The sequence below is a fragment of the Podarcis vaucheri genome (genome assembly GCF_965113315.1).
Source record: "Podarcis vaucheri genome assembly, chromosome: 3".
Classification (NCBI taxonomy): Eukaryota; Metazoa; Chordata; class Lepidosauria; order Squamata; family Lacertidae; genus Podarcis; species Podarcis vaucheri.
Window position 1 is genome coordinate 9,091,105 of NC_138761.1, and position 23,432 is coordinate 9,114,536.

General features: G+C 43.6%; 1 protein-coding gene and 1 long non-coding RNA gene across 2 annotated transcripts in view; both read right to left on the reverse strand.

The window, feature by feature from the left end:
• LOC309529655 overlaps positions 1-23,432 on the reverse strand; it is a 127,439-nt gene that overhangs the window by 84,105 nt on the left and 19,902 nt on the right. The gene's annotated exons all lie outside the window — the stretch shown is intronic.
• LOC309529603 (uncharacterized protein) lies at positions 494-22,936 on the reverse strand. Its single transcript, XM_082217996.1, has 6 exons — positions 22,817-22,936; positions 21,958-22,083; positions 19,755-19,880; positions 18,021-18,140; positions 12,922-13,062; positions 494-656 (listed from the first exon to the last, which is right to left on the reverse strand). The coding sequence occupies exons 1-6, from the start codon at positions 22,866-22,868 to the stop codon at positions 646-648; spliced, it is 576 nt and encodes a 191-aa protein (XP_082074122.1). The 5' UTR covers positions 22,869-22,936; the 3' UTR covers positions 494-645.

The window sequence follows — 23,432 nt, forward strand, 5'->3', positions numbered from 1 at the left end:
GTCTCCCATAAAAGGTAATAGGAAATGGGTGTATCTTTTATGATTGGTTCTAGCAAACAGCCAATAGGAATTTCAACCAGGCTGATTGGACAGAGGCAGCCAAAGGAGGAGCAAGGGGGCTGGGCTGAGGAAATATAAGTGCTGGCCATCAGGGTTGGAGGGGCAGAGCTTTGGTAACCATATACCACTGTGCCTATCATTTATTTGTCTGACAAATAAATTATTATTTTAATTTCTCTATTGCTGCGTTGAATATTTCATTCCAGCTAAGCGTTAACCACAAGCAGGGTGCTACAACACCAGACCTTGTCCTTTCAAGCTGAGTTCCCTTCCTTTGAAGCCAAAGAAAACCAGAGAAGTTTTTAATTCCACCATATAGCAATGAAACAAACAGGATAACTTTGCCTCCCAGTTTGGATAGGAAAAGATGACAAAGGACTTGGTCTGCAGAACAGGTTTGGTTTTATTAGGAGCAGAAAGGAATGAGATAGTTAATTCCTGGAAAGACTCTTGGTAACCAAAAGTAAGATCTGAAAGATTGTTCATATATCAAATGCTTCAGAATAGCAATGGAAATAGGGCTCCATTCTTTACGAAGACACAGGTGCGACTTAGGAATTTCCTGTTACACTCTTATATGATCTGCTATTCTTTCCCTATCAAAGAGAAGAGAACAAGATATGCTAAATCTCGTGCAATATTCCACACTCAGGAAAACATTTATTACATGAGCAAATTAGAAAAGCCAGAATTCTTGAGCATATATTTCTAACTGGAATGCTTTGTAAAGCAAATATCTTGAAAGATAAAGAATGATTAGCTTCCCATCTTGCCATTTGATCTATGCATTCAGTCTCAAGGGTTAGTACCCAAAGTTAGTCCGAGTCTGGTTAAACCCACTGGTAAAAATTGGCTTGACTAACTGAAGCCCATGAATTTTAATACTCCACTCTGAGTATAACTTAGTTGTCCTTTTCTTAAAGTTGCATCATCATTTTGCATATTAATTAAAATAAAATTGTATATAATTAACTTAGATATTCCTTCCCAAAACTTTAAAGTTGTCAAAGCCATCAGCCCCTTTTTTTTGGGGGGGGAAGCAGCTGTCCAAGTTAGGGGTTGTTGGTACTGCTTTGTGGTGGTTGACATCATGGTGGTTTCCCAAGGGTGATGCTTGCAGCCCCATGGAACCTTCAATGTGGGGTTCTTTAGCATTCCGTGTTATCCCCATGCTGTTTAACACCTGCATGAAATCTGGTCTCTCTTTTCTCTTTTACTGAAGAGCAGGATGTTTTAATGCCATCACAATCACAGAGGTGTCTTTTGAGGGGATATATCGATGGAAAATGTCTACACCACCAGATCAGTAGTTGGGTTCCTATTGAGGATATTAGGCAAGCCAACATGACAGTGTTGTGGGATCAAGGATTGGACTGATCATTCCGTGATATTGTGGCAGTGGACAAGAATGTATTGTATCTTTTGAATAAATGTTTTGGGGGGGTTTTAAGCATCTACATGAAAGCATTGAATGGGCTTATCCAGAGTTCTGGAGTAGATTGTCATCGATATGCTGGTGACACACAGCTCTACTTCTCCTTTACATCTGCAAGTGTACCACTGGAAGTGATGGACCATTGGCTTGCCTCGGTAATGGACTGGATGAGAGGCAAGAAACGAAAGCTCAATGCAGGTAAGACGGAGGTACTCTTAGTGGGTGGGAGATTGCCTGCTTTTGATGGGGTTACCCTCCCTCTGATGGAGTGGGTACGCAGCTCGGGGGCTACTTCTGGGTCCTTTACTATCATTTGAGGCTCTGGTGGCCTCAGTGATGGAGAGCGGCTACCAGCTTCAGTTGGTAGCCCAGTTGCAACCCATCTCTATTCAGATAGACTAATTTCTGTTCTCTATGCGCTGGAGGAGACTCTTGAGAGTCCCATGGACTGCAAGAAGATCAAACCTCTCCATTCTGAAGGAAATCAGCCCTGAGTGCTCACTGGAAGGACAGATTGTGAAGCTGAGGCTCCAATACTTTGGCCACCTCATGAGAAGAGAAGACTCCCTGGAAAAGACCCTGATGTTGGGAAAGATGGAGGGCACAAGGAGAAGGGGACGACAGAGAATGAGATGGTTGGATGGTGTTCTTGAAGCTACTAGCATGAGTTTGATCAAACTGCGGGAGGCAGTGGAGGACAGAAGTGCCTGGCGTGCTCTGGTCCATGGGGTCACGAAGAGTCGGACACGACTAAACGACTAAACAACAACAACAACATGCTCTGTCCACTTCAAGATTAGATTACCGCAATGCCTTATATGCATATGTGCTGAGCAGCAGCACTTTTTCTCTGTCACCCAATAGCATCTCTTTATCTTCTCCCACACACAGCACCTGTTCCTTATTTGTTCTTCCTCTTGCTTTGAATACTAACTACTGTTTATTATCTTTAACCTCTTTTCCAAAGCATAATAATTGCGGTCCATAACAAAAAATTAGCATGTTACCTTTCTTTGCACAGCAGTAGACCATATCAGGATGGTGGCAGAAGTTTGTTGAAGCCACATATTCTGTATCTGAACAACTTGGTTTGCAGCTACCTTTACAACGTTTATTTTCAATGTGTCCTGGAGAAAAATTGTGTAGAGAAGAAGAAGAAGAAGAAGAAGAAGAAGAAGAAGAAGAAGAAGAAGAAGAAGAAGAAGAATAGTAGTAGTAGTAGTAGCAGTCGTAGTAGTTTGGATTTGATATCCCGCCTTTCATTCCCCTTCAGGAGTCTCAAAGCGGCTAACATTCTCCTTTCCCTCCCTCCCCCACAACAAACACTCTGTGAGGTGAGTGAGGCTGAGAGACTTCAGAGAAGTGTGACTAGCCCAAGGTCACCCAGCAGCTGCATGTGGAGGAGCGGAGACGCGAACCCGGTTCACCAGATTACGAGTCTACCACCCTTAACCATTACACCAAGCTGGCTCTTAATCCCTCAGATGAGAAATTAATCCCTCAGATGAGAAGACATCACCAACATCTCTAAGAATCTCCTATTGAGTGAAAGCAATCCATTACATTTTCCACTAAATGGATACAACATTAATCTGTTCCAGACTTTTAAAAAGAATCCCTAAAACAGCAATTTAACATGAATTGTACTGTCTAATGAGATCATTGATCCATAAAATGAAAGCAATAAACAATGTAATGCAGACACACAATCAATCAATCAATCAGTAGCTGAACTGGGTTTCACTCAATCACAAAAATTTTACATCTGCAAGTGTAGAATTGGAAGTGTTGGACCATTGTCTTGCCTCAGTAATGGACTGGATGAGAGGCAACAGAGTCTTGTGACTCCAAAAACTGCACAGTGGCATAAACAGAAATTGAACACGGTGCAGCTGGGGGGAGGTTTGCACTGTCCACCCGGGCACCCGCAACCCGCTGCTGCTCCTCCCACCCCGCCCATGCTTGACAGGCACCCCCTGCTCCCTAACAGCGGCGGCAGAGTCTGGCTGGGCAAGAAGCTACATTCAGCAGGGGCATACAGCTCCCCATACACACTCCCAAGCAGTGCCCCCCCCTCCATTAACAGTGGTAGGGCACGGGGGATCGCATGGTGGTGGTGAAGCCGCACCTCTTTGCCAACCGCATTCCCCCTTCTTTGTGACAGCTGGGGGGAGGCTTGGGAGGCTCCCCCCCCGCTCAAAGCAGCCCGGGTGTGTGGGGCAAAGGTGCTCCACCTGCCCTCCACTCCCAAGCCTCGGAATGAGTTTGGGAGCCTGCAGGACAATGGCAGGTTGCCTGCCCTTCACCTCCAAGCCATCTGAACAAATGGGGAAGGGGGGAGGCCACCAGCAAAGTGTCACCCTCCCAAAGCAGCCTGGGAGTGCAACGGTGTGCAGCCTGCCCTCCAACCCCCAAGCCTCACCTGAGCTGCCAAAATGAAGGGAGAAGGGTGGAACGCTGTCGGGAAAGTGGTACTGTCCCACCCTTACCCCCCGACAGCTCGGGGAAGGCTTGGGAGTTGTGGGTGGGCAGCATGCTGTGGTCATGCAACCCCGATGGCCCTCCTACGTAGCTGTTTAAGCAGCATATCACCCGGTCACGATTATAAGCCACACTTTAACTTTTCCAGATTAGAATTGCGGAAAGATGTGAGGCTTCTAATCGGGCCAATACGGTATCATCTCTCTTCTATGAAATGCTTCTTCTGGACTTCCTGGCGTGGTGCGCTCGGTGACGGGTCAGGGAAAGCCACTCCCGAACTATGGAGGGGGGGTTGCGGGCGCACGCCCCCATCCACATTCCCACCCACCCTTTAGGGATGCATTCGGACTTTGCTATGGGCTTCGGCTTGTCGCCGCAAGGGGCCTAGTAGGAGTTTTTCCATTTGGCTAATTGGCTGAATTTTGAAGCCACTTGGTTTTTCGCCTACCTCGAAACAAAACGTCACAACTCCTTGGTTTTGGCGGTTAGGCATTGGCCGGGGTATTGTTATGCAAATGAGGGCGGGGGGAGGATCGCCATCACCTCCCCCAATGCTTGGAGGGTAGTTCGTTAAAGGACTCCGGAGGCGTCGCCTCGTCCGAAACCTATGGAGGCTAGGGCCTAAAGCGCGCTGTTCTAGGCCACATTCATGTTAGACAATACGTTTGGCACCCAGTTCATATTCAGCATCATTGAATTGTTTGAATATTAGCCATTTTTGAATATTAGCCAGAAATTCATGGAAGAGAAGACTGTTATTGCCTCCTAGCTAGGATGACTATGCTCTGCATCCACAGCTGGAGTCAGTGATGCTTCTGAATTGCCATTGCTGAAGGGCTGACTGCTCTTGTGCTCCTCATCGGATTGGCCAAAGCGAGAACAGGATGCTGGACTGGGTAGGCCATTGGCTCTTCTTATGTTCTTCATGAGTCTGCGGGAGGCAGTGGAAGACAGGTGTGCCTGGCGTGCTCTGGTCCATGGGGTCACGAAGAGTCGGACATGGCTAAACGATTAAACAACAACATGTTCCTCATAGAATCATGGAGTTGGGAGAGACCCTATGGGCCTTCAAGTCCAACCCCCTGCAATGCAGGAATATCAGCTAAAGCACCCAAGACATCTTGGACTTCCGGTCGGTGCCAGCGCTTAATGGCGGTCCTACCTCCGAGCTCCGGAGAAGGACTGCTCCGCAAGTTCGGGTCTTACCCGCTACGGCGAGCGGGGGACCCCTAAAATCTCAGGCGCTGAAGCCTGAGAACAAGGAGATTCGGTGGGCACCTTTGCGCCCCCCGGTACTGCGAAAGAGCCTTTTTAAAGGCTACGGAGCGGCATCGGGAGTGAGCGCGGTGCTGAGAGTCGTCACCCAGCCTGCGGAGTGAAGCCGCGTCGCCATAAGCGGAGAGCGCCGATTCCTTCCTGAAAGAAAATTCGGACTGAATACCCGTGAGTAGGAGCTGAAAACAATTGGGACCCTTTAAATTCTGAAAATCGGACTAAAAGCGGGGAAGTTAAATCAAGGAAGTCTGCCTCCCCCCGACTGCATGAAAGTGAAAGCAACGGAACTCTAAATCTGCATCCGATGAAACTTGCTTTTATATAACTAAACCGGACACTCAGACCTTAGATCTCCCCTCTAGCTAGCAGGGCAGAGGGGAGGTGAAAGAGACTTTAGTAACTGCACAATCTATTTACAGTAAAAATCCTCTGCTGTCTCAGTTAATAAAAGTATGAAACGGTCTGCCTTTTAGGACAATAGGACACTGAACTGACTTCCTCCTGTAAAAGTGATACTGCGATACAAAGTTTATACAGTGCCTGGCTACAGTACATCACAAGATGAAACAGTATATATTGGGAAACTGTGGCAATTTGTAGCTACAAGCCTCCAGCTATATTTGCTTTAACTGTGTTAAAAAACTTTTCTTTTTACATCTTTGGATATTCTCCTTTGTCTTTGTACTTGGACATCTTATTTTTGGCCATTTTGATTTGCTCCCCCTAGAGGGTAAAGTAAAATTTGGCACAGCTTGGGACAGTGGAATTTTCCAACGGGGAATAGCTCCCGTGGGAAACGACCTTGACATGAGTGGCTCACAAGAAGAGATAGTTACAAGAGCCAAGACCAAGCAACAACAACAACAACAGCTGCAGCAACAGACAAAGAAAAGAGGCTCAATTTCAGGCGTAACTACTGGATCTGCAGGAACAACAGGACAAGAAAAAGGGACGGCTGTCTCTATGGATGCCGTGACAGAAGCCCTGCTTAAAATAAATCAATCTTTGGAGTCTCTGACAAAACAGACTTCAGAAAATACACAAAAATTAACAGAAATATCAGTAAGACTAAACCAGAACACAGAATCAATAAATAAATTGGTGGAGGAAAATGCTACCACGCGTAAAATTGCTGAAGATGCCAAAGCTACTGCTGGAGAGACACAAGAGAAATTAGAGCCGATCGCTAAGAAGGTTTATGAGCACGACGCAACTTTGGCCTTGTGGGAGTTACAGAGAAAAGAGAGAAACTTGAAATTAAGATTGATTCCAGAGAATGAAAGAGACAATCTCGCGGAATATCTGACACGGGAGTTTGTTGACTGCTGGGATCTTGAAGAAGACGAATTCAAAATTACAACAGCTTTTAGACTGGGCAAAAAGCAGGACAGAAAGACCCCGAGAGATTGCCTGATTACATTTAGATCCAAGGACGAAAGAGACAAAATATTAGGACTACACTTTGAAAAGGCCTTGCAAATTGGAAATTCAGCTATACAGATCTTCAAAGATATTCCAAAATATATTCTGGATTTAAGAAACTTCTACAAGGATTTGGCTCTTCTGCTGAAGAAAAACTCCATCCGCTTCAGGTGGGAATTTCCACAAGGACTGTCATTTGACTACAGGGGAAAGAAGGTGAAGATAAAGACTATTCAAGACAAAGACAAATTTTTGGCAAGAAATCAGGAGGACCTGCAGAAGGGGACAGTGGACGTACTTGCAGAACAGAGGAGAGTACTAGACATTCTGAATCTCTCGTTTGGACAAAAACCACCACCATCAGAAGAAGAGCAACAACTTGGAGCTGTTGGAGGAGTTTCAGAAAAATAATAAGATGGCTCTGCAATTCCTTAGTTGGAATTGTAATGGACTTAATGGGCCTCTGAAGAGAAGACAAGTGTTCCATATTTTGAACAGAGAACAACTGGACTTGATATGTCTACAAGAAACTCACATAACTAGAGCCCATAGGAGACTACTTACAAATAAAAGACTAGGACAAGAATTTATTGCATCAGATAAAGTTAAGAAAAGAGGAGTTGTAATATACGTGAAAGAGAAATGGGCCCCAAAAATGATATTTAAAGATGAACAAGGGAGATATCTGGCAGTGGAGATACAAGTACAAGGAGAAAAATTTTTAGTTGTGGGAATCTATGCACCAAATGAAGGTAAATCTGACTTCTTTAAGAGACTTCATGAAACCCTGATGGACTATTTGGATTACAATATGATAATCATGGGAGACATGAATGGTGTGGTCTCCACTAACATGGACAAGGCACAAAGACTAACAGTTAGCAAGGAAGGGAGACTTCCTAAGACTTTTTTCGAAATGACGGAAAACATGGATTTGATAGATATATGGAGAACAAGGAACCCTCTGGAGAGAGAGGGAACCTTTTTCTCTCAAGCAATGATGACCTGGACCAGAATCGATCAAATTTGGATTACTAGTGGTATGGCTCCAAAGGTTAAGAAGGTGGAAATCTGCCCAAAAACTTGCTCCGACCATAATGCCGTGAGGATGGAGATGAAACTTACAACAACTCGTCAATTCAGATGGAGAATGAATGACACCCTCTTTCGAGATAAGGAGATCCTTATGAAGGCCCAAAAAACCCTAAAAGACTACTTTGAAATAAATTTGAGGGCCGACGTGGAAAAAAGAGTGATCTGGGACGCAAGTAAAGCAGTGATGAGAGGCTTTTTGATTCAACAAAATTCAATAAAGAGAAAAAAACAAAATGAGAAAAAAGAAAAGATTTTGGAAAAGATAAAGGAAGGAGAGAAAAAATTAAGAACAAAACCAAAGTCCCAGGAGATTTTAAGAGAGATTAAGTTATATCAAACACAATATATGGAATTGATGAACCAAGAGATTGAATGGAAGATAAAACAAATGAAACAAAAGACATTTGAATCAGCAAATAAATGTGGCAAACTTCTGGCATGGCAATTGAAGAAAAGGCAGAAATTAAATACGGTTATAAGCCTAGAAGTGGATGGAAAGAATATATCCAAACCTAATGAAATTAGAAACTGTTTTCTGAGTTACTTTAAAAAGCTATATACTCAAGGCCCGCAAAATGAAGAAGATATAGACAAATTCCTTGATAAATATGGATTACAAAAAATCTCTCATCAAAGTAAGATGGATCTGAACCAGAGAATAACAGAACAAGAGATAGAGGCTGCCATTCAGAACATGCAACTGGGCAAATCTCCAGGACCAGATGGACTGACTTCTAGATATTACAAATCGTTGAAGGAATGGTTGACTCAACCACTAAAAGAAGTTTGCAATGAGATCCTTGAGGGAAAGAAGGCACCTGAATCGTGGAAAGAAGCATATATTTCACTCATACCAAAGACAGAGACTGAAAAGACTCAACTGAAGAACTACCGCCCAATATCACTACTTAATGTGGATTATAAAATTTTTGCAGATATTTTGGCAAAAAGATTTAAAAGAGTGTTGATGGAAAGGATTCATAAGAACCAAGCAGGCTTTCTCCCTAAAAGACACCTGGCAGACAATGTAAGGAATGTAATAGACATTTTGGAAAAGCTAGAGGTGAATATAAACACTAAAGCAGTACTGATTTTTGTGGACGCGGAGAAAGCCTTTGACAATATTTCTTGGAGCTTTATGATGAAGAACCTTCATGGGATGGGGGTAGGCCAAGGTTTTGAGAATGGTATGGCTGCAGTATATTCTGAACAAAAGGCTAAATTGATTGTAAACAACGTAGTAACTGAGGAACTTAAGATAGAAAAAGGAACACGACAGGGGTGCCCAATTTCCCCATTACTTTTTATTTCAGTTCTGGAGGTGTTGCTGAATATGATAAGGAATGACCAGCAGGTTAAAGGAGTGCAGGTCGGAGCTAAACATTACAAGTTAAGAGCGTTTGCAGATGACTTAGTACTGACTTTACAAGAGCCAATCACTAGTACGAAAAAGGTTTTAGAAATAATACAACAGTTTGGCCAGGTAGCTGGATTTAAGTTGAATAAACAAAAAACCAAAGTTTTAGGAAAAAACTTAACAGACATGGAAAAGGAGAAATTCCAAGAAGAGACAGGGCTGACAGTGGTTAAGAAGGTGAAATACCTAGGGGTTTATTTGACATCTAAAAATGTGAATTTGTATAAGGACAATTATGAAAAATGTTGGTCAGAAATCAAAAAAGATCTAGAAATATGGTCAAATTTGAAATTGTCAATGTTAGGCCGAATTGCGGTGATTAAAATGAATGTATTGCCTAGAATGCTATTTTTGTTTCAGACCTTGCAGATTCTTGACAAGATGGAATGTTTCAAGAGGTGGCAGAAAGATATTTCGAAATTTGTCTGGCAGGGCAAAAAGCCCAGAATTAAATTCAAAATATTGACAGATGCAAAAGAAAGAGGGGGTTTTGCCCTGCCGGACTTAAAATTGTACTATGAGGCAGCAGCTTTTTGCTGGCTGAAAGAATGGATGCTCCTCGAGAATACGGACATTTTGGATCTGGAGGGTTTTAACAATGCTTTTGGTTGGCATGCATATCTATGGTATGACAAAGTTAATAGTGCCTTTAAAAATCATATTGTTAGAAAAGCACTATATAATGTTTGGATAAGATATAAAGAGCTGTTGGAAAACAAAACCCCTAGATGGGTGTCACCAGTGGAGGCTAAAGCAGTGAAGAAACTCAATATGGAGGTCGGATGGCCGAAGTATTGGGAAATTTTGGAACAGGATGGAGATAAGCTTAAACTACAAAGCCATGAGAAATTGAAACATAAAGTACAAAATTGGTTTCAATATCGTCAAATAATGGAGTTTTTTAAACAGGATAGGAAAATTGGCTTCCAGGTGGAAAAATCAAAACTAGAAACTGAGTTATTAGAACCCAATACTAAGATTTTATCTAGAATGTATAACTTGTTGCTGAAATGGAGTACACAGGACGAAACAGTCAAATCGGCTATGATCAAGTGGGCACAGGATGTTGGGCACAATATCATGTCAGCTGACTGGGAATGGTTATGGAACACTGGTATTAAATTCACGGCATGTAATGCCTTAAAGGAAAATATTATGAAAATGGTTTACAGGTGGTACATGACTCCAGTCAAGCTGGCAAAAATTTATCATTTGCCCGATAATAAATGTTGGAAATGTAGAGAGACTGAAGGCACCTTCTATCACCTCTGGTGGACGTGCCCGAAGATTAAGGCTTTCTGGGAAATGATCTATAATGAAATGAAAAAGGTACTTAAATGTACTTTTCCTAAAAAGCCAGAGGCCTTTCTCTTGGGCATTGTCGGCCAATTGGTGTTAAAAGGGGATAGAACTTTTTTTATGTATGCTACAACAGCAGCAAGAATACTCATCGCGAAGTATTGGAAGACACAAGATCTACCCACTCTGGAAGAATGGCAGATGAAAGTGATGGACTATATGACATTGGCTGAGATGACAGGCAGAATCTGTGACCAACGAAAGGAGACGGTGGAAGAAGAATGGAGAAAATTTAAAAACTACCTTAAGGACTATTATAAACTTAATGAATGTTAAAGTGTTATGGTTTTTAGAAACAAAGGGATACAGTGATATAAGGTCAGAATATAGAGAGGACTAAGATGACAGAGGTTGGAAGTAACAATTGGGAGTTGCTAAAAATTATGGACATCGGGATGCAGAAAGGGGGGGGAAGGGGAAGTCCAAGAAAAGAGGTTTATGAAAATATGTTATGAAACTATACGTGTATGTTTGTCTCTTTAAGTGTTTGTTTGTTATTTAAAAACTTTGTAAAACCAATAAAAATTCTATAAAAAAAAAAAATAAAGCACCCAAGACATCATCCTGGACATTTTGAAACCCAAATACCGTATGTTTCACTCTATAGGACGCACTTTTCCCCCTCCAAAAATTAAGGGGAAATGTGTGTGCATCCTATGGAGCGAATGCAGGCTCCTTGGCTTCAGTGATAGCAACGTGAAGCCTCTGAAGTGCAAGACTCTCCTGCTTCAGCGAAAGGAACCCGAAGCCTTTGGAGCACAGTGCGAGGTCCCTCTGCACTCCAAAGGCTTCATGCGGCTATCCCTGATAGCAAGACTCTCCTGGCTTCAGCAGAGAGGGAGAGCTGCGCAGCGCCCCTTCAGCGAGATGGGAGAAGAAATGGAAGGGGCTCCATTTCTCCTGCTGCTTCGCTGAAGGGGTGCTGAGCAGAGAGGGGGAGAATTTTTTTTCTTGTTCTCCCACTCTAAAACAAGGTGCATCCTATGGTCGGGTGCGTCCTATAGAGCGAAAAATATGGGACCCCAAACTGATCAGTTGGGTCTTTTACAGCAAACTGCAGTGCTGAGAATAGCTTGCCCTCCCATGGCAAATGTAGCAGTATGAAGAAGGAAACAAATAATGGAATAGGACCTGTGTGGTTGAACACTGGTTCTACTCCACTCTCCAGGAGACTCAAAGATATAATCAAAAGTTTCCACTTATTTATGGATCATTGCTAAAGGTTGTCGTGGCACCGACAAGGAAAGGAACAAATGGGCTACTTGTCCTGTACTTGAACAACTTGGTTTGCAGCTACCTTTACAATCATCATTTGCTATGTGTCCTGGAGAAATATTGTGAAGATAGAAATCAATCCCTCGGGGGGCTACTTCTGGTCCTTTACTGTCATTTGAGGCTCAGGTGGCCTCAGTGGTGGAGAGAGCCTCCCATCAGCCTCAGCTGGTGGCCCAGCTGCAACCCATCTCTATACAGATAGACTAACATCTGTTGTCTATGCTCTGACCACTTCAAGATTGTTGTTCTTGTTGCTATTTAGTCGTGTCCGACTCTTCGTGACCCCATGGACCAGAGCATGCCAGGCACTCCTGTCTTCCACTGCCTCCCGCTGTTCGGTCAAACTCATGCTGGTACCTTCGAGAAAACACTATCCAACTAGCTCGTCCTCTGTCGTCCCCTTCTCCTCGTGCCCTCCATCTTTCCCAACATCAGGGTCTTTTTCAGGGAGTCTTCTCTTCTCATGAGGTGGCCAAAGTATTGGAGCCTCAGCTTCACGATCTGTCCTTCCAATGAGCACTCAAGGCTGATTTCCTTCAGAATGGAGAGGTTTGATCTTCTTGCAGTCCATGGGACTCTCAAGAGTCTCCTCCAGCACCATAATTCAAAAGATTAGATTACCGCAATGCCTTATATGTATATGTGCTGAGCAGTAGCACTTTTTCTCTGTCACCCAATAGCATCTCTTTATCTTCTCCCACACACAGCACCTGCTCCTATTTGTTCTTCCTCTTGCTTTGAATACTATTGTTTTTTATCTTCAACCTCTTTTCCATAACTTCACAATTATAAACTGTACTTAAACTTTTCTGGATCGGAATTTGGGGGGGAAGTGTGGCTTATAATTGAGCCAATACGGTATCATCTCTCTTCCATGAAATGTTTCTTGTGCTGAAATCCATAAAGAATGAAAGAATTAAACCTTAACTAAGGTGTTGCTCTTTTGCAACTGCTAATGTTTGAAATACTATTGCTTTTTCAAAGCTACTTTCTTGTTCTCCCACTCTGCTTCACAGTAATGAAAACGTCTCACCTTCTGAGCACCTCACCCCAAAATCCCATCAAAATAGTTGTGTTCCATAGCAAAAATTAGGGATGTTACCTGTCCCTTTGCAGCAGTACGCATGCTCAATATTATGGCAAGTCATTCCAGAACCCTCATATTCATTTCTTGAACAACGTGGCTTGCAGCGACCTTTACATTCTTTCTTCTGCGTGTGATTAGATCCTGGAGAAATATTAGCTATAAAGAAATCAATCCCTCAGATAAGAGTTCATCAACATCTCGAAGCATTTAATATACAGAGAAAGCAGCCCATTACATTTCAAAGAATTAGATTTTTTATACTGGGCAAATGACATAGGTTTTTTTTCCTTTACAAAGGCACAGGTGCAATTTGGGAATTTACACCATTTTATGATCTGCTACCATTTTACACCATTTTATAATCAGCGGGTGGCGCTGTGGGTTAAACCACAGAGCCGAGGACTTGCCGATCAGAAGGTCGATGGTTTGAATCCCCGCAACGGGGTGAGCTCCCGTTGTTCGGTCCCAGCTCCTGCCCACCTAGCAGTTTGAAAGCACATCAAAGTGCAATTAGATAAATAGGTACCACTCCAGCGGGAAGGTAAACTGCTCTGGTTTACCAGAAGCAGCTTAATCATGCTGGCCACATGACCTGGAAGCTGTATGCTGCCTCCCTCAGCCAATAAAGCGAGATGAGCGCCGCAGCCCCAGACTCGTCCGCGACTGGACCTAATGGTCAGGAGTCCCTTTACCTTTATGATCTGCTACAATGCCCCTGCTGAAGAAAAGAGAACATCTTAAATCTCATGCCATAGACCACATTCAGGAAGAAAGGATAATTAAATAAAATAACTGTATGGCCTTTTAGAAAAGCCAGATTCTTGAATCCATATCAACTTTCTAACACGAATGCTTTGTAAAGGAAATATCTTCTAAGGTAAAGAAGACTAGTCAGATGCCCACATTGCTGATTAATTTCCAGATTCATTTTCAAGGGTAAGTACCCAAAGTTAGTCATACTACAGATAAACCCACTAAAATTAATTCAGTTGACTAACTTAAGTTCATTAATATTAATGTTAATGACTCTGCTCTGAATACAACTTAGTTGTCCTTTTCTTAAAGTTGCAAATCATTAAAAGACATTCTGAACCATTTGCAAAGAATTCCTTCCCAAAAAGTAAGGCTATGTTTTTCAGAGGGAGGGTGGAGGAATCACATAATCAAAGAGCCCGTTGGGACATTTCTTTTATGAACTAAATCCATGAGTATATCTGAATGAATATGTCATTCTTCACTGCAGGCCTTGCAGACCTCCTTCATTCCAGATGTTGTTCAGTTACAGTTTCCATCATCCTTGACCTTTGATTCTGGGTGGGGCTTGTGGGAGAAGGGACTCCAACCCCTGCAATGCAGCAATCACCGCTAAATAATCCCTGAAAGATGGCCATCTAACCTCTGTTTATAAATCACCAATGAAAGCAAAGTCCAGCACTTTCCAAAGCAGTATGTTCAGCTTTGAAACAGCTCTTATCGTCAGTTCTTTCCTATGTTTAGTCAGAATCTCGTTTCTTGCAATGTGCCTGGGTCAACTTTTTTCAGTTTTTGAAGATGGCCAGTTACAAATCCACTGAGTGGTAGCATAGTCAAGACCGCATTTTACCAGTTTCTTTACAAGAATATCATGGGGCACCTTGTCAAATGCCTTGCTGAAATCAAGGTAGGCTACATCCACTGCGTTCCCTTCATCTACCAGGCTTGTAATTCTGTCAAAAAACGAGATCAGGTTAGTCTGACATGACTTATTTTTCAGAAATCCATGCTGACTATTGGTGATCACAGCATTCCTTTCTAGGTGCGCACAGACCGTTTGCTTAATGATCTGCTCCAGAATCTTCCCTGGTATTGATGTCAGACTGACTGGGCGGTAATTATTTGGGTCCTCTCTTTTCCCCTTTTTGAAAATAGGGACAACATTTGCCCTCCTCCAGTCTGCCGGGACTTCGCCTGTTCTCCAGGAATTCTCAAAGATGACTGCCAGTGGTTCTGAGATCACATCTGCCAGTTCTTTTAATACTCTTGGATGCAGTTCATCTGGCCCTTGAGACTTGAATACATCTAAACTGGCCAAGTATTCTTGTACTGTCTCCTTAGTTATTCTGGGCTGTGTTTCCTTTGCTGAATCATTTGCTCCAAATTCTTCAGGTCGGGCATTGTTTTCCTTATCGGAGAAGACTGAGGCAAAGAAGGCATTGAGGAGTTCAGCCCTTTCTGTGTCCCCTGTTTGCATTTCACCATCTTCTCCTCTGAGTGACCCCACTGTTTCTTTGTTCTTCCTTTTGCTACGAACATACCCATAGAAGCCTTTTTTGTTGCTTTTAACCTCTCTAGCAAGCCTGAGTTCATTCTGTGCTTTAGCTTTTCTGACTTTGTGTCTACACATGCTGGCTATTTGTTTGAATTCCTCTTTGGTGGTTTCCCCCCTTTTCCATTTTTTGTACACATCCTTTTTAAATCTTAACTCAGTTAAAAATTCTTTAGATAGCCACCCTGGCTTCTTTAGGCACCTTCCATGTTTCCGTCTCATTGGTATTGCCTGACGTTGTGCTTTTAGTATCTCCCTCTTAACAAACTCCCAGCCATCATGAACTCCCTTTCCTTTTAGTATTACTGTCCATGGGATCTCACCCAGCACTTCCCTAAGTTTTATGAAGTCGGCTTTCTTAAAGTCAAGAAATTGAGTCCTAGTATGCTTGGCTGCTCCTTTCCGCTGTATAGTAAACTTCAGAAGAGCATGATCACTCGCGCCTAATGATCCTTCCACTTCTACCCCACTAACCAGATCATCAACATTGGTTAGGACCAGATCTAAAATGGCTGTTCCTCTTGTTGCTTCTCCCACTTTCTGGACAATGAAGTTGTCTGCAAGGCCAGTGAGGAATCTGTTTGACCTTATGCTCTTGGCTGAGTTTGACATCCAACAAATATCCGGGTAATTGAAGTCCCCCATTACTACTATCTCCCTTCCTTTTGCATGCTTGGCCATCTGTTCCAGGAAGGCATCATCTATGTCCTCTGTTTGGCTTGGGGATCTATAGTAAACTCCCACAATGAGATCTCTGTTATTCTTCTCTCCCTTAATTTTGACCCAAATGCTCTCACTTTGGCTTTGAGGTTCTAAATCTTGGATCTCTTCACAGGTATACACATCCCTGACATATAACGCCACTCCTCCTCCTTTCTTGTCTGGTCTGTTTCTCTGAAATAGATTGTATCCCCCCATTATTACATTCCAATCGTGGGACTTATCCCACCAGGTTTCAGTGATGCCTATTATGTCATATTTAGTTTGCTGTACCAAGAGCTCAAGCTCATCTTGTTTATTTCCCATGCTTTGCGCATTAGTGTACAGGCATTGAAGTCCATTAATCATTCCCCCGTGTCTTTTATTTAAGGATTTTTTCCTCCCACCACTAGGTCTGCATGGTGTTTGCTCCATTTGGTCTATGACATTTGGATGATCATCTTCATCAATTGATAGGCTCCTACCTTCAGGAGCACTGTCTCCCTCCCCCACATTAGTCAGTTTAAAGCCCTCCTGATGAGGTTTCTGAGATTTTTGGCAAAAACATTTCTCCCAACCGTTGTGAGGTGCAGCCCATCGCTTGCCAGAAGTCCATCTTCAAGAAACTGCAGTCCGTGATCTAAGAATCCAAACCGTTCCTGTTTACACCATCTGCGAAGCCAGCTGTTCACTTCCACTATTTTTCCCTCTCTCCCTGGGCCACGTCGTTCAACTGGGAGGACAGATGAGATGACAATTTGTGCATTTAGTTCCTTCAATTTCCTGCCGAGAGCCTCGTAGTCTCTTTTGATCTTCTGGAGGCTATTGCTTGCAGTGTCATTGGTTCCCACATGAACCAAGAGGAAGGAGTATTTGTCAGTGGGTTTTATGATTCCTTGCAGTCGTTCAGTTACATCTTGGATCTTAGCCCCGGGGAGACAGCACACTTCCCGAGACATCTTGTCAGGCCCACAAATCACTGCTTCTGTTCCCCTCAGTAGGGAATCCCCTATCACCACTACACGCCTCCTCTTAGGTTTGGTCGGGGTTCTTCCATGAGCTGTCCATTCCAAGGTCGCCTGCACATTCCCTGAGGACTGACTTTGCTGCTCATCTTCATTTACCTGATCGACTGAAATGAGGGAGAGATCCTCAAATGGAGTCTGCTCTTCGTCTTCCATGCTAGGGGAGAGGACCTCAAAGCGATTGTGTAATTCTAAACAATCAGAACGAACCCTGGGCCTCCTACTTCTTTGAGTCACGTTTCTCCATATATCTGGCTCCTGTGTTGGTGAACTAGCCTCCTTCTCAGGGGAGTCCCCTGTCTCCTCCTTGATGGAGACGGTGTGGTCTGTTGCTTCCAAGAAGAGCTCCAGCTCTCTAATTCTTTGGAGCGTAGCTACACGTTCCTCCAGTTGCTGGACTTTGTCTTTTAAGAGGGCAATCAACATGCAATTGCTGCAGGTAAAGCTGCCTGCAACCTTTGGCAAGATGGCAAACATTGCGCAGGAACCGCAGGCGACAGCAGCTGTTCCCTCCCCCTCCATCTTGAGAATGTGTCGTTGGGGGTGGCTACAGCGGTCCTCCATCATAAAAAGCGTGAAGACAGGACAAATAACTCTCCCCACAAAAAACCTAGGTCTCCCCCAACAAACGTTTGAGACTAGCTCCCCTAAATCTAAAAGATGGATCAAACTGAGCGCGCCGCTAGGCGCGTGCCGCTGCCCTGCTAGCTCTGATAAGCTCCTCCCACAGCTAATCACCTTCCTCAACAGAAACCCTGCCCCTCTGACCTTTGCACAGGGAGAACAGCTAATCAGCCACAAAGAAACTCAAACACACAAGAGAAAACCCTTTTTGCTTCCTTCTTCAACTGCTTCCCTGCTAGCTCTGATAAGCTCCTCCCACAGCTAATCACCTTCCTCAACAGAAACCCTGCCCCCTCTGACCTTTGCACAGGGAGAACAGCTAATCAGCCACAAAGAAACACAAACACACAAGAGAAAACCCTTTTTGCTTCCTTCTTCAACTGCTTCCCTGCTAGCTCTATCTTTAACCTCTTTTCCAAATCATAATAATAGAGGCCCATAACAAAAAATTAGCATGTTACCTTTCTTTGCACAGCAGTAGACCATATCAGGATGATGGCAGAAGGCTGTTGAAGCCACATATTCTGTACTTGAACAACTTCGTTTGCAGCTACCTTTACAATAATCATTTATGATGGGTCCTGGAGAAATATTGTGACGATAGAAATCAATCCCTCAGATGAGAAGACATCATCAACATTTCTAAGAATCACCTATTCGGTGAAAGCAGTCCATTATATTTTCCACTAAATGAATACAACTTTAATCTTGCACAAATGACATACAGTGGTAACTTGGTTCTCAAACTTAATCCGTTCCAGAAGTCATTTCAAAAACCAAAGCGTTCCAAAACCAAGGCACGCTTTCCCATAGAAAGTAATGCAAAATGGATTAATCCGTTCTAGACTGTTAAAAACCGTGGGATGTGAAACACAGAGCAGTCAAATACAACATTCCTAGAGTGTACATAAAAATCGGAAAAAGTTCACAAACCGGAACACTTACTTCCGGGTTTGCAGTGCTTGGGTTCCAAGTTGTTTGTGTACCAAGGTGTTTGAGAACCAAAGTACCACGGTAGCTTCAAATGAGCTAATATTTCGAACAAGCTAGTGAAGGAATGGGTTTCCCAAATCTAAAACCTGACTGTGTAGTCAGTCTGAAACGGGCCCCAAAATCCCCATTTCTCCTTCTCCAAGGGTGCATTAGCTAAAAACCATTAACTTGAGCTCATGTATAACAGGAACCCAGCTGTACAAACATAACCGTCTCCCTTGTCAGTCCATGAAGGCTGGTAATGACAGATGGCCTTGTCAGTTGCGAGTGGAGCAGGGATGGCACGTCTGGGTCTTATCTTACATCCTGACCACACTGACGCACAGACCTTGTCAGCCCCCATGCCCAGGAACGGCGTCAGGAAGGCTCTTAGAGTTGGTGACCTTCTTACCCCAAGATAAGGAATACAGGAACAGGAACATCCTTTTATGGTCAAGAGTACCGGAACAGGAACATCTGTTTATGGTCATGGGTGTCAACTTACGTGTATAAGCTGACGTGTCTGGATTCCTGGGGAACGGGGGAGAGGATGCCTGGAGGATATATATACTGTATGCAATTTCTCTTGCTTTTGTGCTTGCTGTGAACTGATTCATGCAGTGCCTTCTGCTATCTGGAGAGCAGAATAAACTCTTTCTCTGAACCAAACCTCGGTGTCATTTGACTTACTTCCTCCCGTCCGGGAGCAACGCTCACCCAACCAATCGGTAAAGTCTAATAAGGCTACAGTAGAGCAGCAAAGGACACCCAAATGGGCTAGCTATATATTTCTTATTTTACTACAGTCCTGTGGTTTGAGGGACCCTTACATTTTGCCCAGGACAGTAACCAGCATCAAAAAGAGAACTAGAGGGACATAGGTCTTCATAGATGAATGCTAGAGCCACGTGAGTCATCTTGACTGAAAGATATTTCAGAAAGAGAATGAAAGTCTCCTCTGTTTATATTTCCTAAGGGAATAGTGATATGCCCAGAGACAGGCAGCAGAGAAGTTTTCAGGAGGAAGGAAAGTGTCTCCTAAGGATATTCTTCCAAGCTCTTAGTATTCACAGCATCCTTTTCTTTCTGTCTGGTTATCAACTGAACTGATTACTGAAGTCTTATCTCCTGCAGCAGTAAACTTATGCTGCTTCTGTGTAGTGACTGAAACTGGGGTCAGCTTCCACAAAGTGGGTATCTCATCTCATATTCCCAACAATTACCTATCTTTCTACAACAGAAGACATGACCAGGTTGATCGCAGCGGTCTAATGAAGCCACGTATTCTCTATTTGAACATGATCGTGAGCAGTGACCGCTACAATTATCGTTCAGGGTGGGAGTGGATCCTGGAGAAATGTTAGAAAGATAGAAATCAATCCTTCAGATGAGAAGAAATCACCAACATCTCTAACCATTTCTTAAACAACATAAGCAATCTATTACATTTCCTACTAGATGAAGAAATAGAACTTTAATTTTGCTCATATGACATACATGGTACCTCTGGTTACGTACTTAATTCGTTCCGAAGGTCCATTCTTAACCTGAAACACCACTTTAGCTAATAGGGCCTCCCTCCGCCACCGCACGATTTCTGTTCTCATCCTGAAGCAAAGTTCTTAACCCGAGGTACTATTTCTGGGTTAGCGGAGTCTGTAACCTGAAGCGTCTGTAACCCGAGGTACCACTGTAGTATCAAGCGGGCTAATATTTTTAGCATGCCAGAACCCCAAAGGACACTCAAATGGCCAGTTGAACAAATGTTCTTTGACTACAGTCCTGTGGATGGATGGCCCTTTACAGTTTTCCCAGGAAGATCAGGAGCATCAAAAGGAGAACCAGAGGGGCTATGGGTTCGGTCAGCTTGTTGAGCTCCAAGTGCCCATTAAAGCAAGCAGACAGTGGTGGGTCAGCACTTTATTGACCAGGGGGCTGCCTGGCTTAAGGAGAGCAGTAGCTGAGCAATGAGACACAATGACCTTAGGCTAATCAGGTTGAGCTTATAACTCATAATTGCTCCCTCCCAGATTGTTTTTGCTCCATTAGCAGCCCTGAAGTGACCTATCTGGGGCACCAACGTGGTCGGTCTTAATTAAATGGCGCTGATTTTGGAACAGACATGTCAGGATTGCGCTGTCACACAGCAAATTTTGGCACACTTACAAGACCTCCAGAATTCAGTGAGATTTATTCCCAAGTAAGCATGCAGCAGCTCACACCATAGGAAATATGGATCAATTTTCTCCCTTAAGCCCTGGCAAAAGCGGCAGATGGGTGCAACCTTGAAAGGTGCCAGCCTGCAGGGAAGCCGGTATGTACAGTAATGGTACTATTATTTCCCTTGATCTGGACACTGGACTTCTCTTGATGCAGCCTAGAATTGCATAAGCTTTTATCCTGCTGCATCAGTGTTGATTCATGTTAAATTTATTGTCTACTAAAAAAAAATGGTTGTCTACCCCTAAATTCTTTGCACATGTACTACTGTCAAGCCAGGTGTACCCAATTCTATATTTGTGCATTGGATTACTCCTGCCTTAGGGTAGAAGAAGAAGAGAGGAAGAGTTTGGATTTGATATCTCGCTTTATCACTACCCTAAGGAGTCTCAAAGTGGCTAACAATCTCCTTTCCCTTCTTCCCCCACAACAAAAACTCGGGAGACTTCAGAGAAGTGTGATTAGCCCAAGGTCACCCACCAGCTGCATGTGGAGGAGCAGGGAATCGAACCCGGTTCACCAGATTACGAATCCACCGCTCTAATCACTACACCACACTGGCTCTCAAATGTAGAACCTAACATTTGCTCCTAATGAAGTTCATTTAAAGTTTTTGGTTGAGTTCTCCAAAGGATAGAAGTCAATGGCAATCCTGATTCTATATTCTGAAGTATTAGCTACCCCTACCAATTTGGTGTCATCTGCCGATTTTATGAACACCCTCCTCTATGCTTTCATCCAAGTCAGGCTGAGCAACACCAGGCCTAGGAAAGAACCCACTTATCACATTTTTCAGGATGACAAAGCGTTTGTCAAAAGCCTTACTGAAATCAAGGCATACTCTATTCACAGCATTCTTCTGATCTACCAAGCTTGCCACTCTAACAAAAAAAAAATATAAAATAAGAATCATCTGCAATGACTTGTTTCTTTCAAGAAACTCCTGCCAGTTTTTAGTAACCATGGCTTCCTTTTCAATGTGCTCACAGATCCACTGTTTAATTATCTTTTCTAATGGGTGTTGAGTAGTTGCACCTTCCCTCCGTCACACAATAGCAACTCTCTGCCTTCTCCATGCAGAGCCCCTTCTCCTTATTTGGTCTTTGGCTTGCTTTGAACAGAGCAGAACAAAACCCTGCTTCTTATCTTTTCACCACTTTTCCAATCATAATGATTGCAACCCCTAATAACAGTTTAGCACGTTACCTTTCTCTTTGCAGCAGAAGACGTGACCAGATTCCTGGCAGGGGTCTAAAGAAGACTCATATTCTCCAGCTGAACAGCGTTGCTTGCAGACGCCATTACAAAGTATATTGTTGGTGGTAGTTGGTCCTGGCAAAAATTATGAAGATAGAAATCAACCCCTCAAGTGAAAAGAGATTACCAACATCTCTGTGCATTCCCTATTGTATATGTGAATGGAGCTAGGGCTCTTAGTAACACCAAAGGCCAGCATGAGCATAACATGAGTTAACCATGTGATGCAGCAGCAAAAAGAAAAGCTTGTGCTATTCTCGGCTGCATCAACAGAAGAAGAAGAAGAAGAAGAAGAAGAAGAAGAAGAAGAAGAAGAAGAAGAAGAAGAAGAAGAAGAGTTTGGATTTGATATCCCGCCTTTCACTCCCCTTCAGGAGTCTCAAAGCGGCTAACATTCTCCTTTCCCTTCCTCCCCCACAACAAACACTCTGTGAGGTGAGTGGGGCTGAGAGACTTCACAGAAGTGTGACTGGCCCAAGGTCACCCAGCAGCTGCATGTGGAGGAGCGGAGACGCGAACCCGGTTACCCAGATTACGTGACTACCGCTCTTAACCACTACACCACACTGGTGTATATGCATGGCAGGGGATTGGGCTAGATAATGCCCTTCCAATTCTACAATGCTACAATTCTATTCAGCAAAAGCAGTCCATTCCATTTCCCACTTAATCAGGAAATAGAACTTCAATCTTACACAGATGACATAGTATCAAATGGGCTAATATTCCAAGCACTACAAAGCAGCCAAGGGGCTAGTTTGGCAGGTCTTCTTGGAGTGCTGTGGATGGACAGCCCTTTAGATTTTACCTGGGACTGACAGCAGCACCAACAGGAGAAGTAGAGGGGCAGAGGTCTTCATGGCTGAATGCTGGAGCCACCAGAGTTGCCTTCTAGCTCAAAGATATTGCAGAGAGAGAAAGGATCCTCTATTTGTACTTCCCAAGGGAATGGTGACAGGAAGCTTTCAGGGGGAAGGAAAGGACTGGGTGTTCCAAACATTTTGCTAATGATATTCATGGCTACCATGCACCCTTTCAGTTTTGGATAATTAATTCTTCCTCCCTCTCTCTAAAATAGATGGCTTTGGAATTCATGGAAGAGAAGACTGTTAATGCCTACTAGCTAGGATGACTATGCTCTGCTTCCACAGCTGGAGGCAGCGGTGCTTCTGAATGGCCGTTGCTGAAGGGCCGGCTGCTCTTGTGCTCCTCATTGGATTGGCCAAAGCGAGAACGGGATGCTGGACTTGATGGGCCATTGGCTATTCTTACGTTCCTCATAGAATCATGGAGTTGGAAGGGACCCCATGGGCCTTCAAGTCCACCCCCCACCCCCACCCCCCGCGATGCAGGAATCTCAGCTAAAACACCCAGGACATCATCCTGGACATTCTGAAACTCAAATACCCCAAACTGACCAGTTG